The sequence below is a fragment of the Otolemur garnettii genome, unplaced genomic scaffold (genome assembly GCF_000181295.1).
Source record: "Otolemur garnettii isolate 467f Iridium unplaced genomic scaffold, OtoGar3 scaffold00292, whole genome shotgun sequence".
Classification (NCBI taxonomy): Eukaryota; Metazoa; Chordata; class Mammalia; order Primates; family Galagidae; genus Otolemur; species Otolemur garnettii.
Window position 1 is genome coordinate 425,777 of NW_003852687.1, and position 14,528 is coordinate 440,304.

The following is a 14,528-nucleotide window of genomic DNA, read 5'->3' on the forward strand; positions in this document are numbered from 1 at the left end:
AGGGCCTGGCGGGAACAATGGTCTGTTGTGCCAGACTCAGCTCCAGCCATGGTGACTCCACACACTGCTCTTAAGAAAGTAGTTACCATCCTGGGCGGGTGAAATCTCCAAAAAAGAGTCCAGCAGATTTACATAGAGACAGTGTGGAGCACAGTTGGAAATGGCTGAGAGCATAGATCTTAAATGTTCTCACTACAAAAAATAAGTATGTGCAGTGATGGATATGTTAATTAGCTTGATTCAATCATTTCACAGCTCGTACATATAAGAATACATCATGCCGTACACCATAAACACATATAATGTTGTCAGTTATACCCTTAGAAAGCCAGGAAATGGGGATCTATGAAAGTGTGTGTCGGTGTGCATGTGGGTGGCGGGTGTCTCTGTGTGTGTCCGTGTGACAGGAGGCCCGTGAGGTGTTGAACGTGGTTCATTACACACCATTTTTAATATTGCATCATGATTCCTGGACTTGAATCTCTGTGGCTTTTTGCTAAACATAAACCCGTTTCGTCCCCTCTCACCAACTCCTCCTCCCAGGCTGGGTGGGAGAGCTCCAGCTGCAGCCCCAAGCTCCAGCTTGGGGACTCCTGTTTGGCGGGGCAGCTCTCCCCAGCCCCAGCAGCCCACAGGAGTTGCTCACAGACCCAGGGAGCCCTAGGGGATGTGGGGACAATGGTGGGTCAGGTGTGCCTCACCCAGGGCCCCAGGGGCAGAGGTGGGGAGGCATCAGTTGAGCCCTGGATCCAGACCACAGCAGAACAGTTGGCAGATGTCCCTGTGAGAGAAACAACCCCTACCCCACCCCCAGTGTAACAGCCACGGACCCTGGAACGGACCAGAGGCAGTCCAGGGAGAGGAGGGGGCCACATAGACTGGGACACACAGGGACGGCCACTGCCAGCGAAGGGACCAGGGTACCCTCTTCCAGGGAGGCCACGCCACAGTTGAGCCACAGGTGCCTTTGACCCTGAGGGCAGATGAGGCTCAGGACAGGACAGGTGGGCCGGGAAGCCCCCCGGGGACCAGGGCCTGGTCCCAGGCTACGCTGGCCCCTGATGCTGCTGGGCCTGGCCGTGGGTGTCCCTGGTCTCCTGTCCTTGACAGCAGTACCTCAGAGAAGGGCCCCAGGCCCTGGAGCCTGGGAAGGAAGCGCCCCATCCAGCCTGCAGAGCCCACGGAGCAGGTGAGGGGCAAGAGACTCGGGGAGCACGTGGGGTCCTGTGGTCATAGCCAGGAATGGGCAACCAAGGGGAGACCAGCCAGGGGGTGCCAAGGAAGGCTAACCCCAGAGGGGTCCTGGGCAGACACCGGTTTTATTTAAAGTGTTGATATTTTGGCTATCATGGATTTGTTTAAATTAATTTTTATTTTTAATACCATGTTAAAATACTATTTATCTTGATTCCTGAGTTTTATGCTCCCCCACTGAATGCTGTACCAAGGCTGCACCCTACTCTCCTCCCCCAAGTCCCCCGAGTAAGGTAGAAATGGAGGCAGGGTGTCCTCATCCTCATAGGCGTGGACTGCTGTATGTACAGGACGCCCAGGCCTCCTTTTCCCCTCCCTCCTCTCTGAGGCTGTGCCACCTCTGCCCCTCAGCCTCGCTGGGCGGGGGCCACTCCCCAGCACACCAGGTGGTGGGCTCCAGCTGATGATGGAGGGGGCCTTCCTTGGGGTTCCCAGGTACTCAGATGCTTAGCCAAGGACCCTCAGCCAGGGTGGACTCCTGGGATGGGTCCCTTGAGAGCCCAAGTCCACCCAGGGTGCAGGTGCCTCCAAGGGAAAGGCCCGAGGGTGCGGCCCTCCTTGCTGTGTGACCCCAGCCCTCTCCTCTCTGTGTGGTGGGAAGTCTCCAAACACTACACTGAGCATCTGGGTCCATTTATGACAGTCTGTGCCAACAGCCCATTGGTCCCTGGTACACTCTGTACCCCTTGGGCCCTATTCATTTTGGAGGCAAACCTTCCCCTCAGGACCTGCTGTCACTCCATTTTACAAGCAGGGGTGGAGGCCAGAGCAGTGAGATGACCTGCCCAAGATCACACAGTTCCTGTGCACAGGACTGCCCTTCCCCCCTGTCCAGCCCCAGGCATGATGGCCTCATCCCCTGAGCTGTTAGGAGCTAAGTCCACCTCTCAGGCCTGTTTCCCCTTCAGCAAAGTGAGGAGTTCTAATGGGTGAGGGCCTTGGAAGTAGAAGGACCCATCTGGCAAAGTCCTCACAGGCAGCAAGAACAGGCTCCCAAAGGTCCACAGGGCCAGGCAAGTGGGCCCTGGAGCCACAGTGGTCTGAGAGGAGGCTGGACAGGTGGTCAGAGACCCTGAAGACAGACTTCATCTGGGCAGTCCCAGAGGTCGTTTTCAGGGAAGTGACAGGACCAGAATTGGTGGGTGGACAGGAGTGGGAATCCAGAGATAGAGTGCCCCCAGGGAGGGTGTCATGGTGACCCAGAGTTTGACAGGACAGAACAGGGGTGTGGAGGTGAGAGGAACAGGAGAGGAAGGATGGAGGACCACCTGTGACTTTTTTTGGTGGACAGTTAAAAGGACACTGTGACCCTACCAGTGGGTCCTGTATTTTAAACAAAATAGTCCCAGAGAAGGGGTGGTCCGCAGGGTGCAGAGAGGGGGAGTTAGGGCTTGGCTTGGCTTGGGCTCCCCAGGCTGTCTACTCCAGGAGAGCCTGAGTCAAGGCTGTCTGTCCAATTGTGGAAACAGAGCCATGGCCCAAGAAAAGAGAAGGCATCCCTGCCTCTGTGGACAGGATGCCTGAGCTGGTCCTGCAGATGGGGAGTATTGGCTGGTGTCCTGGTGCCTGCAAAGGGGGCAGCGTGGAGAGCAGGACAGCGAGGCCAGCAGAACAGGAGCCCCGGTCTCAGTCCTCGGTCCAGGAGATTCCTCAGGGAATCTGAGTAGGGACTGTCACAGCTAGATTTCCAGATTCGAGGAGGGAGAGCAGAGGCAGGGAGGGGGTGGAAGCTGAATTTGGGGACTCAGAAAGTGGGGAGTTGGGGAGCCTGTCACTAGGCTCATGCCCGGGGATGCAGAGCTGTGCCACCAGGTGCCAAGATCCCCGTGACATGGGCAAGTGAAGGTGGAGTGACAATGTCAGAGGTTGAGCCGTGAGGAAAGTGTGCTCTCACCAGCTGACAGTGGGAGAATGAATTTCTGAAACATGTATGAACCTTCATTAAAATGTGCATTCCATTTAATTAATTCCACTTCTAGAAATATAACTTGGGGAAATAATAAAAACTTCAGCTAGATATGATCGTGGGGTAAAGTGGAAGCAACCTCTGTCCATAGGGGAAGGTAAAATAGATTATGGCACATCCATGGTCGGGAATATTCTATGTTTTTGATCACTGTAATAAAACAATCAAGGTTTTTAAAAAACAGACTGCAATATATCTTTTTTTTTTTTTTGAGACAGAGTCTCAAGCTGTCCCCTTAGGTAGAGTGCTGTGGAGTCATAGCTCACAGCAACCTCAAAGTCCTGGGCTTAAGCCATTCTCTTGCCTCAGCCTCCCAAGTAGCTGGGACCACAGGCGCCCACCACAATGCCTGGTTATTTTTTGGTTGTAGTTGTCATTGTTGTTTGGCAGGCACACGCTGGATTTGAGTCCACCAGCCCTGATGTATGTGGCTGGTGCCTTAGCGGCTTGAGCCCTATTTTTTTATATTATTTTAATTTACAGGTACTGAGCCCTATTTTTCTATTTTATTTTAATTTACCCAGAGTAAAAATCATTCTTTCTGCAGTAGCAAAAAAAAAAAAAAAGCCATGTAAAATTTGTTTTGAAATCATGGAATCCTGTAGCCACCCAGCAGAATCCAGATAAACAGAAGTTCCGTCACCCCCAGCACACACAGAATTCCCTTTGATAGTCAAACCCTTTTTCTGCCCCTACCATGGCAATCATCGATCTCTTCCTGACTCCATCTTGCTTTTTCCAGAATAGCATATAAATACAATCATAAATTATGTAAACCTTTTTTTTAATTAAAGTTTTAAGATTATTGTAGATTTATTCTTGCAGTTGTAAGAAGTATAAAGACCCCTTGTATTCTTTGCCCACTTACTTCCCTGTAGTACAAGACTCCTGACAACTACTAATTTTGTCTCCATTTTTATCATTTTGTCATTCTAGAGTGTTCTATAGGTAGAATCACATACAGTAGAACCTCCATAGTTGACCACCTCGTTACACTGACCACCTCCTTGAGTTGACCTGATTTTCATAGACGGACATGCACCACATGCCCGTATCAGCACAGCAGGCCTAGTTCCTTATGTCAACCACCTCTGTGCGTCATCCGGTTCATTACAGTCCCTTGGGGGGTCACCTGACAGGTTCTACTGTAGTGTGTAAACTTTGGGGACTGGGGTTTTTTTGCTCAGCATGATTGCCTGGATGTTCAGGTGATTGTATCCTAATTTCTTTCTTTCTTCTTGCAGAATAGGATTCCATTTGTGAGTATATCACAGTTTGTTTAGCCATTCACCAGTTGAGCGACATTGGGGTGGTTTCCACTTTGGGGCCATGTTGCATAAAGCCAGTAGTATAAACACTTGCATGTAAGTTTTTGTTTGAATGTACGTTTTTGCTCCACTTGGATAAATACCTTGGAGTGGGATTTGCTTGGTATGTATAAGTGTATATTTATTAGAAATTGCCAAAGATTTCCAAAGTGTCTATGCCTTTTTACATTCCCACAACAAATATCCATGATATTTTAATCACTGTAAAAGGAAAGCCCAAAGCAGTCCATTTCTGTCCCCTCACCTCCCAGCCCCAGTAACCATTCTGCTTTCTGTTTCTATTTAATTCAAAAGTGTTTGTAATAGTAATACAGTAAGGCTGGTAATGTGACCTTCTGTGTCTCTCTTATTTGACTGAGCATTATGTTTTCAAGATTCATTAATGGTGTAGCAGGTGTTAGTATGTCAGTCTTTTTGTGGCCAAATAAGGTTTCACTGTATGGATATTCCAGTCTCATTTATCCATTCATTAGTTGACCGGCATTAGAATTATTTCTACCTTTCGGTGATTGAGAAGAGAGCTTTCATGAACGTTTGCATTTGTATTTGAATACCTGTTTTCAGTTCTTTGGAGTATATGCCTAAGAGCAGAGTTGTTAGGTCCTGTGATGACTCTATGTTTAATTTTTGGAAGAACCACCAAAGTGAATCTCACAGTGGCCGTAATCCCACCAGCACTATACGAGGGTTACAGTTTCTCCACATCCTTGCAAATGCCTGTTAATTTCCTTGTTTTTTTATAGTCATCCTACGGCCCGTGTTTTCGCTTGCATTTTCCTAGTGACTAATGATGTTGAATATCTTTTCTTTTCTTTTCTTTTTTCTTTCTTGAGACAGAGTCTCACTATGTTGCTCTTGGTAGAGTGCTATGGTGTCACAACTCATAGCAACCTCAAACTCTTGGGCTTAAGTGATTCTCTTGCCTCAGCCTCCAAAGCAGCTGGAACTACAGGTGCATGGCACAATGCCCGGCTATTTTTTTGTTACAGTTGTCATTGCTGTTTAACAGGCCTAGACTGGGTTCGAACCTACCAGCCTCAGTGTATGTGGCTGGCACCGTAACCACTGAACAATGCCCAGCTATTTTTTTCTTATAGTTGTCATTGCCGTTTAGCAGGCCTGGACCGGGTTTGAACCCACCAGCCTCAGTGTATGTGGTTGGCACCCTACCCACTGAACTACAAGCGCTGAGCCAATGTTGGATATCTTTTCATGTGCTTGTTGGCCATTTTTGTATCTTTTTTGGAGAAATAGCTGCTCAAGTTCATTGCCAATTTTTTAATTAGGTTGTCTATTTGTTGTTGAAATGCAAGATACCACACCTGAATCAAATCATATACCACCCTTGTCAAATATACAATTTGCAAATAGTTTCTCTCATTTGTGAGTTGTATTTTAACTCTCTTAATAGTGCACTTTGATGCACAAAAGGTTTTACTTTGAGTGGAGTCCAATTTATATTTTTATTCTTTTATTGCTTGTACTTTCGGTGTCACATCTAAGAATCTGCTGTCTAACCTAAGGTCATAAAAACTTACACCTAAGTTTTTTCCTAAGAATTTCATAGTTTTAGCTCTTACACTTAGGTCTTTGATCAATTTTGAGATAATCTTGAAAACAGTAAGAGAGTGGGATCTAACTTTCTTACTTGCTGTGTGGATATCCAGGTTGTCTTAGCACCATTGTTGAAGACATTTATTATGGCCCTCACTGACCTGTCATAGTACCTCTGTCAGAAAATCAACTGACAATGTCCATACTGCCCAAAGTGATCTACAGTTTCAGCACCGATGCCATCAAATTCCAATGATTATTTTTCACAGAAATGTAAAAAAAAGAGGGGGGGAAGAAATCCTAAAATTCACATGGAACCACGAAAAATTCCAAATAGCCAAAGACATCTTGGTCAAAAGGAGAAAGCTGGAGGCATCACATCACCTGACTTTAAAATATTCTACAAAACTATACGAATAGTAGAGAAAACAGACACATAGGTCAATACAACAGACTAGAGAAGGCCAGGCACGGTGGCTCATGCCTATAATCCCAGCACTCTGGGAGGCCAAGGCGGGTGGATTTCCTGAGCTCACAAGTTCAGGACCAGCCTGAGCAAGACCAAGACCCCTATCTCTAAAACTAGCCAGACACTGTGGCAGGTGCCTGTAGTACCAGCTACTTGGGAGGCTGAGGCAAGAGAGTCACTTGAGCCCAAGAGTTTGAGGTTGCTGTGAGCTATGATGCCACAGCACTCAACTGGGGGCATCAAAGTGAGACATTGTCTCCAAAAAAAAAGTATGCAAAATTTCAGATAAGAAGAAGAAGTTCAAGATATCTATAGGTCAGCTCCAAGGTGGGACTAGAGCTCTCACTAGCCCTCTCAGCCATTCCAACACCCAAGCACAGAGACAAGGAAAATTAAGGAGAAGGAGGAAGTGAAAGGAACTATATCATATTTTCTCATCTACTGAGTAGTAATAAAAATGGAAAGGAAAAAAAAGACGTCTGTCGTACAAAATGCTGACTATAGCTAACATTGTAGTTTTGAAAGCTTCTAAGAGAGTAGATTTTAAATGTTCTCACTAAAAAAGAGTGAGAAAAAGAAAAGAAAGTCAATTGATAATAGATGTAAGGGTTTTTTTCTGGACTCTGTGTTCTATTCCATTGATGTACAAGGCTGCTCTTATGCCAGTAGCACGCTGCCTTGGTTACTTTAGCTTTGAAGCAAATTTTGAAATTGGAAAGTGTGAGAATTTTAATTTTAATTTTTTACAGACTTTTGCCTGTTGGAGTCCTTAGCAATTCTATATATATTTTATTTTTTTGTTTTTGAGACAGAGTCTCCCTTTGTCACCTTGAGTAGAGTACTATGGTGTGATAACTCACAGCAACCTCAAACTGAATTTGGATATTTAACTATAGTAAGTTTTTTGAAGACTTTTTAATTAGTTTCTGTATATGAGATCATGTCATCTGCAAATAGAGATAATTTTACTTCTCCTTTTCCAATATGGATAACTTTGCTTTCTTGTTCTTTGCTAACTGCTCTGGCTGGAGCCTCCAGTACAATGTTGCATAGAAGAGGCAAGAGTTCCTGTTCTTTTTTTTTTTTTTTGAGACAGAGCGTCACTATCTGGCCCTCAGTGGCATGTTGAGGCAGCTCACAGCAACCTCAAACTCTTGGGCTCAAGCAATTCTCCTGCCTCAGCCTCCAGAGCAGCTGGGACTACAAGTGCCCGCCATAATGCCTGGCTATTTTGGGTTGCAGTTGTCATTGTTGTTTAGCTGGGCCGAGCTGGGCTCTAACCCACCATCCTCAATGTATGTGGCTGGCACTTTAACCACTGAGCTACGGGTGCCAAGCCTCTTCTTGTTTTGTTCTTGATTTGGGAGAGAAAGTCTTCAGTCTTTCACCATTGAATATGGCATTAGCTGTGGACTTTTCATATATGCCCTTTATGACTTCAATGAAGTTCCTTTCTATTCCTAGTTTGATGAGTGTTTTATCATAAAATATTGTTGAATTTTGTCAACCCCTTTTTATGTGTCAATTGAGATGATCATGTGACTTTTCCCCTTCATTCCATTAATATGGTATAGTACTTGGATTGATTGTCTTAAGTCAAACCATCTTTGAATTCCTGGGATAAGTCCCACTTGCTATATAATCCTTCCTAGGCTACTGGTTTTGGTTTACTAATAGTCTGTTGATGATTTTTGCCTCTGTTTTACAAGGAATATTGTATTTTGTAGTTTTTTCTGATGACACCTGGGTTCAGTATCAGAATAATGATGGCTCATACAATGATTTAGAAAGTATTCCTTCCTTTTTTGGTTTTTTTTTTTTAAGTTTGTGAAGGATTTGTGAAGAATTGGTGTAAATCTTCTTTAAATATTTGATGAATTCCCAGGTGCGGTGGCTCAGGCCTCTAATCCTAGCACTTTAGGAGGCTGAAGCAGGAGGATCACTTGAGCTCAGGAGTTCAAAACCAAGCTGACTAAGAGCAAGACTCCATCTCTACTAAAAATATAGAAAAATATTAGCTGGGCATTGTGGTGGGCACCTGTAGTCCCAGCTACTTGGGAGGCTGAGGCAAGAAGAACTCTTGACCCCAAGAGTTTGAGGTTGCTGTGAGCTGTGATGCCAAAGCACTATACCCAGGGTGGTGGAGTGAGACTCTGTCTCAAATAAATAAATAAACATTTGATGAAATTGGTGAACCAATTTGGTGGAATCAGTGAAGCCATCTGGCCTCATCTTTTCTTGTGGGAATTTGTCTGATTACTGATCCCATCTCTGTACTTGTTGTAGGTCTGTTAACACTTTCTACTTCTTTTTTTCGAGACAGAGTCTCACTTTGTTACCCTCAGTAGAGTGTGTGGCATCACAGCTCACAGCAACCTCAAACTCTAGGGCTTAAGCCATGCTCTTGCCTCAGCCTCCCAAGTAGCTGGGACTACAGGTACCTGCTACAACACCTGGCTTTCTTTTATTTAGAGACAAGGTCTTGCTCTGACTCAGGGGGCTCTTGAACTCCTTTACACATGAAATAACTACCACTAAGGTTAGTGGCATTACGCAATTTGTTTTCCCTATATTGCATATCTTTTTCATTTCTCAATTTCTCTATTACTGCCCTTTTATTGGTTATTTTTAGTTTTATTCCATTTTCATTTTCTTTTCTGTATATACTTTAGTTACTTTCTTAGTGGTTACCTTGGGGATTTCAATTAACATTTTAAATGTATTTATAACAACTGAATTAGTTTGCTAGAGCTTCTATAACATGCTCCAGACGGGGTGGCTTAGCCAACAGAAATTGGCTATGTACAGTGGCTCATGCCTGTAATCCCAGCACTTTGAGAGGCTGAGGCAGGAAGATTGCTTGAGGCCAGGGGGAGTTCAAGAGTTCAAGGAGTTCAGCCTGGGCACCATAGCCAGACCATGTCTCAAAAAATAATTTAAAAATTAGCAGGTCCTGATGGTGTGTACCTATAGATGGGCAGATGAATAGAAAGAAGGACGGACAAATGGCTGCACAGACAGTTGAATAAGTAGATGGACAGAGTAGCCTGAAAGATCAGCGAAGGCTTCATGAATTAGGTGGGGCTCATAGAAACGAAAGCAGACAAGTTTCCATGTGGGGGGCATTTTTTCCCTTTCCGAGATAGAGTTTCACTCTGTTACCCTGGGTAGAGTGCCATGGCATCATCATAGCTCTCAGCAACCTCAAACTCTTGGGCTCAAGTGATCCTCTTGCCTCAGCCTCTAAGGTAGCTGGGATGACAGGCTCCTGCCACAGTCCCCAGCAATTTATTTATTTATTTATTTAGTAGAGTTGGGGTCTAGCTCTTGCTCAGGCTGGTCTCAAACTCTTGAGCTCAAGGGATCCCCTCAACTCGGCCTCCCAGAGTACTGGGATTACAGGTGTGAGCCCCCACACCTGGCACAAGTGGGGACATCTTGAGTCAGAAATGACTTGGTGCCCTCTGTCCATGGAGGTAGCCAGGCTGGCTAGAACATGAACACTTGTGGGAGAAGAAGACTCACAGACCCTTAAAATGAGGCCAGCAGAGGTGAGGCAGGTCCAAGCCAGTGCAGGACTCCCTTCCACTCCCACACAGCCACCCTCAGGATGTGTCACTGGGGCATCTGAGGATCACCTGCTGTGCCCAATGTTGCCATCTGACCTGTACTGACAACGTCAGAGGGTGGGACACTCACGGGGGTGCTCCAAGGACAGGGGACAGGCATGGGAACACTCCAGGGGGATGGCCATGTACCTGCCCTGTGCCTGATTAGAGCCCCGCCCCACCCTGTGCCTGTCACGCCCAGCAGGTCCCTGCTCCAGCCCAGCCCCCAGGGGACAGGCTCCCAATGCTGGCCCCGTGGATTTTGGTTGAAGCCTCAGTCACTGGGGTATGTCTTTGGCAGCGGTACCCACCTCACTGTCCTAGGTAAGTGGCTCTCACAACCTTTCCCAACCTGTCCCACTCTTCTGCTGTCTCTGGAAAGTCTGTTTCCCTCTCTGGGGGTGCCTTGCCCTCTGTCCTCCCCAACCTTAAGGACTGACCCCTCACCTTTCTCCATGGGTCTGGGGAGGTGAGTTGGTCTCAGGGTAACTGCAGGAAGGGCCCCAACAGCAGCAGCCACCCTGGGTCAGGTTCCAACAATTGCCCACAGCCGAGTGCCAGGGCCCGGCTGGGGTGGCCAGGGATGGGCTCCTTCGGCTCCATGGGGCAGTTGTTGGAGTGGGCGGCAGAGGCCAGTTTTGATGAGGGCAACAGTGGCAGTGTTAGAGACAGTCCCTGAGACCCCAGGGTCTGGGCCACCAATGCCTGTCCCAGATGAGGAGGTTATCAGGGTCCAGGGACATGGGGATGCAGGAGGACACCCCAGGGGAGACCAGTGGAGGATGCAGAGAGGGCGCTGGATCTAGGCTGCAGCTCTCTGGCCTCTGCTGGGCCTTAAGAACATGTGGGCACAGAGGAACTGGTCAGCCTGAGGGAGGTGACTAGAGTCCAGCCCTCCTAGGAGAGGCAGCAGAAAGCCTCCCTTGGGGCAGAGGCTCCTCTGTCCCTAGAGCCCTTCACCCCTGGGCCCAGAGTCTCACCCGCCCATAATCGGCCTCCCTTCCTCAAAGAGCATCTTAGACTCAGAAGATGATGAAAGGCGGGTAAGTGTGGGTTCAGAGAACCCCATGGCTTCCAGTAAAGTTAGGAGTTGGCAGCGGTGCTGGGGTGGGGGTTGGGGTAGCAGCCATGTCCTGGAGTCTAGGGGAGCCCTCTGAGAACACAGCCAACACAAGGGGTCCTATGGTTGGGCTGGTGGGGTGGGGAGATGGCAGAGCCTCAGAAGAGTGCCCAGGAAAGCTGAGTGGGCTGGGCTGGGCCATAGCCTGGTGCCCCAGCAGGAGGCTCCAGGGCCCACCAGGTGCCGTGGACAGGCTTGGGGCCTCCCCACACAAAGCCAGGGCCATCCTGTGGGCTGGGCAGGGAATTCCTAGATTACAGAAGAGGCTCAGGCACTGGAAAGATGAAGGGGCACCTGGGGCTGGTGACAAGGGATCGGGAGGTCAGGGCCAGATTCCAAACTCAGACTCCAGAAACCAAGGAGGAGGAAGCACAGTCTGCCTGGGGGGTGGGAGTGGGGGGCTGAGGCTACAGAAGGGCGTAGCTGGGTGGGTCACCTGAGAATGGCTTCTAGGAGGGTGCAGGGCTGTCTGCTCTCTGGGGACTCCTGCAGGGAAAAGGGAAAGACAGAGGAGGAAGGGAGAGTCCTGGGTGGACCAGATGACCCCACTCAGTAGCCACAGACTTCAGATGAGATGGTGTCCAGCACTCAGACTCTCCCTCAGCCATCTACACCCGTCCGCTCTCCACACAGGGCAGCCCAAAGCCGCCCCTTCAGTCACTCTGTTCCTGCCCTCCTTGGAGAGGTTCCAAGACAGTAAGGCCTTATTGGTGTGCCTGATAGCTGACTTTCGCCCGGGATCCATCTCTGTGGCCTGGAAGGCAGACGGCAGCCCCATCACCCAGGGTGTGGAGACCACTGAGCCCTTGAAACAAAGCAATGGCAAGTATGTGGCCAGCAGTTACCTGAGCCTGACAGCTGACCAGTGGAGAGGTCACAGCAGGTACAGCTGCCAGGTCACGCACGAGGGCAAGACCGAAGAGAAGACAGTGGCCCCTGCAGAATGTGCTTAGGGCCCCGGCCCCCACCCCAGCCACATGGGCCTGGAGCTGCAGGATCCCAGGGGGCCCTTTCTCACCCCGACATCCTTTTCCCCAAGTCTCTTCTGTCCCCCTAAGCCACCAGGCTGGATTCAGCTCAAACCAGGGGCTCTCTCACCCTCCCCAATTCAACTTCTCCTCAATAAAGACCTAATTGTGTATCATCCAGCATCACTAATGTGCCTCTAGTGTCCAGTCATGTCTCTGGGCTGAAGGGTTGCTGCTCAGGGGCAAGGGTATTCCCAGTGAGACCCCACGTCCCCGTTGTTCCACCCATGTAACCCACTCACAGGTGGGCTGCCTGTGCTGGTGGGAACCATGATCCACAACAGTAAGTTGCAGAGTAGCCCATAGGGTGCTGTCCTTGCTTACCTGGCAAGGGAGAGGGACCCAGTGGGAGTGACAGGGGGAAGGTCTGAGAGGGAAATCAGGAGAAATGACTAGGGTCTCATGAGCACAGCGGTCGGAGGCAGAAACAAGGAGAAAGGAGATCCTTGAGCAAAGGCCATCATCTGAGCAGGAACAGAGGGAACATCCCAGCTCCACAACGAGCAAAGTGTTTACCAGGTAAGGGGTCCATGGTTGTCATAACTGGGAAGTCAGGGAAATTTTTGGAAAATTAAATACACAGGTGTATTTCTCGGCTTTCACAACACATATTAACTAAATAAAGGAGCTGACGAGTCATGTAGTAGGGAAACAGTCTGATCTAATGATACACAATGTTTCCCAAATCATGTTCACCCCATGACACTCCATGAGACACCAGTGTTCCGTGAGGCTGATGCACACAGGGGTGGTCGGTTTAGGTTGGAAGGCTGTTGGGATCTCAATTATGAAGAGTCTCCCCATCTATCGTTAGGTTCAGAGAGTCAGGGACAGCTTTGTGGATGAGCTGGGGGATATTCAGCCTGCATTGAGGGAGGATATGGTGAAATTGGACAAATGAGAAAAGGCACTGACCCCAGCACAGAATGTCTGGGAGGCTCAGTCTGTGGGATTCGAGAACCATTGGGGCTAAGTGACACTAGGTCAGAGCAGAGTGACTACGGGCTAGTGGCTAAGTCAACATCAGGCTTCCATGGGGTCTGAGCACCCCTAGAGCCTCCTGCCAGCCCACCACACTGCTTCCCTTGCTCACTGTGGCTCAGCCTCCCACGCCCATGTGCACCTGCAGTCTGATGTCAGACACATTCACCCCACGGGCCCTCACAGCAGGCAAGGTCAGCCTCCTGGATGTGGAGATCCAGCCACCCCTATGGGTCCTCAGTGCCCTGGGGCTCTCAGACCACCCTGTCTCTGCCTCCAGCACATCAGGGAGGAGAAACTGCCTTCACCAAGGCCGTTAAGTGGCCAGCCAGGCCCAGAACTTGAGAGCTAAGGCCACAAAAGTCCCACTTGGAGCTTTATCCCAGCCACCTCTGCCCCAAATCACAGCCTCCAAGCTAGAAGAAAGCTTAGGGGTCCTCATGTCCTGCAGGATCACAGATGTGAAAACTGAGATCCAGTGGAATTTGGGACCCCCCAGGGCTCTCTCGTTCCTGGTGCAATACCAGCCTCCCCCCCACCCCCAGCTACTGCCCAGAGGCTGACCTCCTCTTTATGTTGTGATTTTTTATTACAGGGAACTTTGAACACAAAAATAAAGAAAAAGGACTAATAATGACCTCTCTGTTCCCATCACCCAGCCCCCCAAATAAGCGATTCATAGGTAATGCTGACCCACTGATGGAACAACTCCTGCCCTTACTCAATATCTACAAGCAAATTCTGACACTGTATCTTTTCACCTATAAATATTCTATTTCTGTGCTAGAAAGATAAAGATATAACTACAATATTATTACCACACCTACCCAGAAAGTATTGGTAATTTCCTTAATATCAAAAAGCAAGCCAGGTCTCATCAGATCCCTTTGGAATGCCACAGTATATTTGTCTGTTGCTATCTGTGGGTTTTCAACACGGTTTGAATGGGTGAAGGGTGTATGTGTTATGAGGCCTGTGTAACCTGCAGGAATCTCCCAGATCGTGCCACTATTTCCTGGCAAGGCAGGAGCTGCAGGAGCTGAGAGCCACTCCCAGGACCTTCGCAGGGTCAGGGACAGCCTCGGCCTCCCTAAGCTGGAGCCAACCAGCCCAGTTCTGTCCTCAAAGTGCTTCAGGCATGGAGAGCTTTGCAGGGTTCAGGCTGGACATTTACAAAACAGCTTCCCCAAAAGTTTGGCTACTTTTAACATGTCTCATGT

The 14,528-nt window shown here is 48.6% G+C and overlaps 1 protein-coding gene across 1 annotated transcript; it reads left to right on the forward strand.

Annotated features, from left to right (window-relative positions):
• Positions 1–983: 983 nt before the first annotated feature.
• LOC100961194 (immunoglobulin lambda-like polypeptide 5) lies at positions 984–12,300 on the forward strand. The gene is made up of 3 exons (XM_012813708.2): positions 984–1,189; positions 10,385–10,503; positions 11,933–12,300. The coding sequence occupies exons 1-3, from the start codon at positions 984–986 to the stop codon at positions 12,250–12,252; spliced, it is 645 nt and encodes a 214-aa protein (XP_012669162.1). The 3' UTR covers positions 12,253–12,300.
• Positions 12,301–14,528: the final 2,228 nt, after the last annotated feature.

Coding starts and splice junctions, on each gene's coding strand:
- LOC100961194 (XM_012813708.2), top strand. CDS start 984: ATGAGGCTCAGGACAGGACAGGTGGGCCGGGAAGCCCCCCGGGGACCA. Junction 1,190..10,384: donor CTGCAGAGCCCACGGAGCAG/GTGAGGGGCAAG, acceptor CACGCCCAGCAG/GTCCCTGCTCCAGCCCAGCC. Junction 10,504..11,932: donor TACCCACCTCACTGTCCTAG/GTAAGTGGCTCT, acceptor CTCTCCACACAG/GGCAGCCCAAAGCCGCCCCT.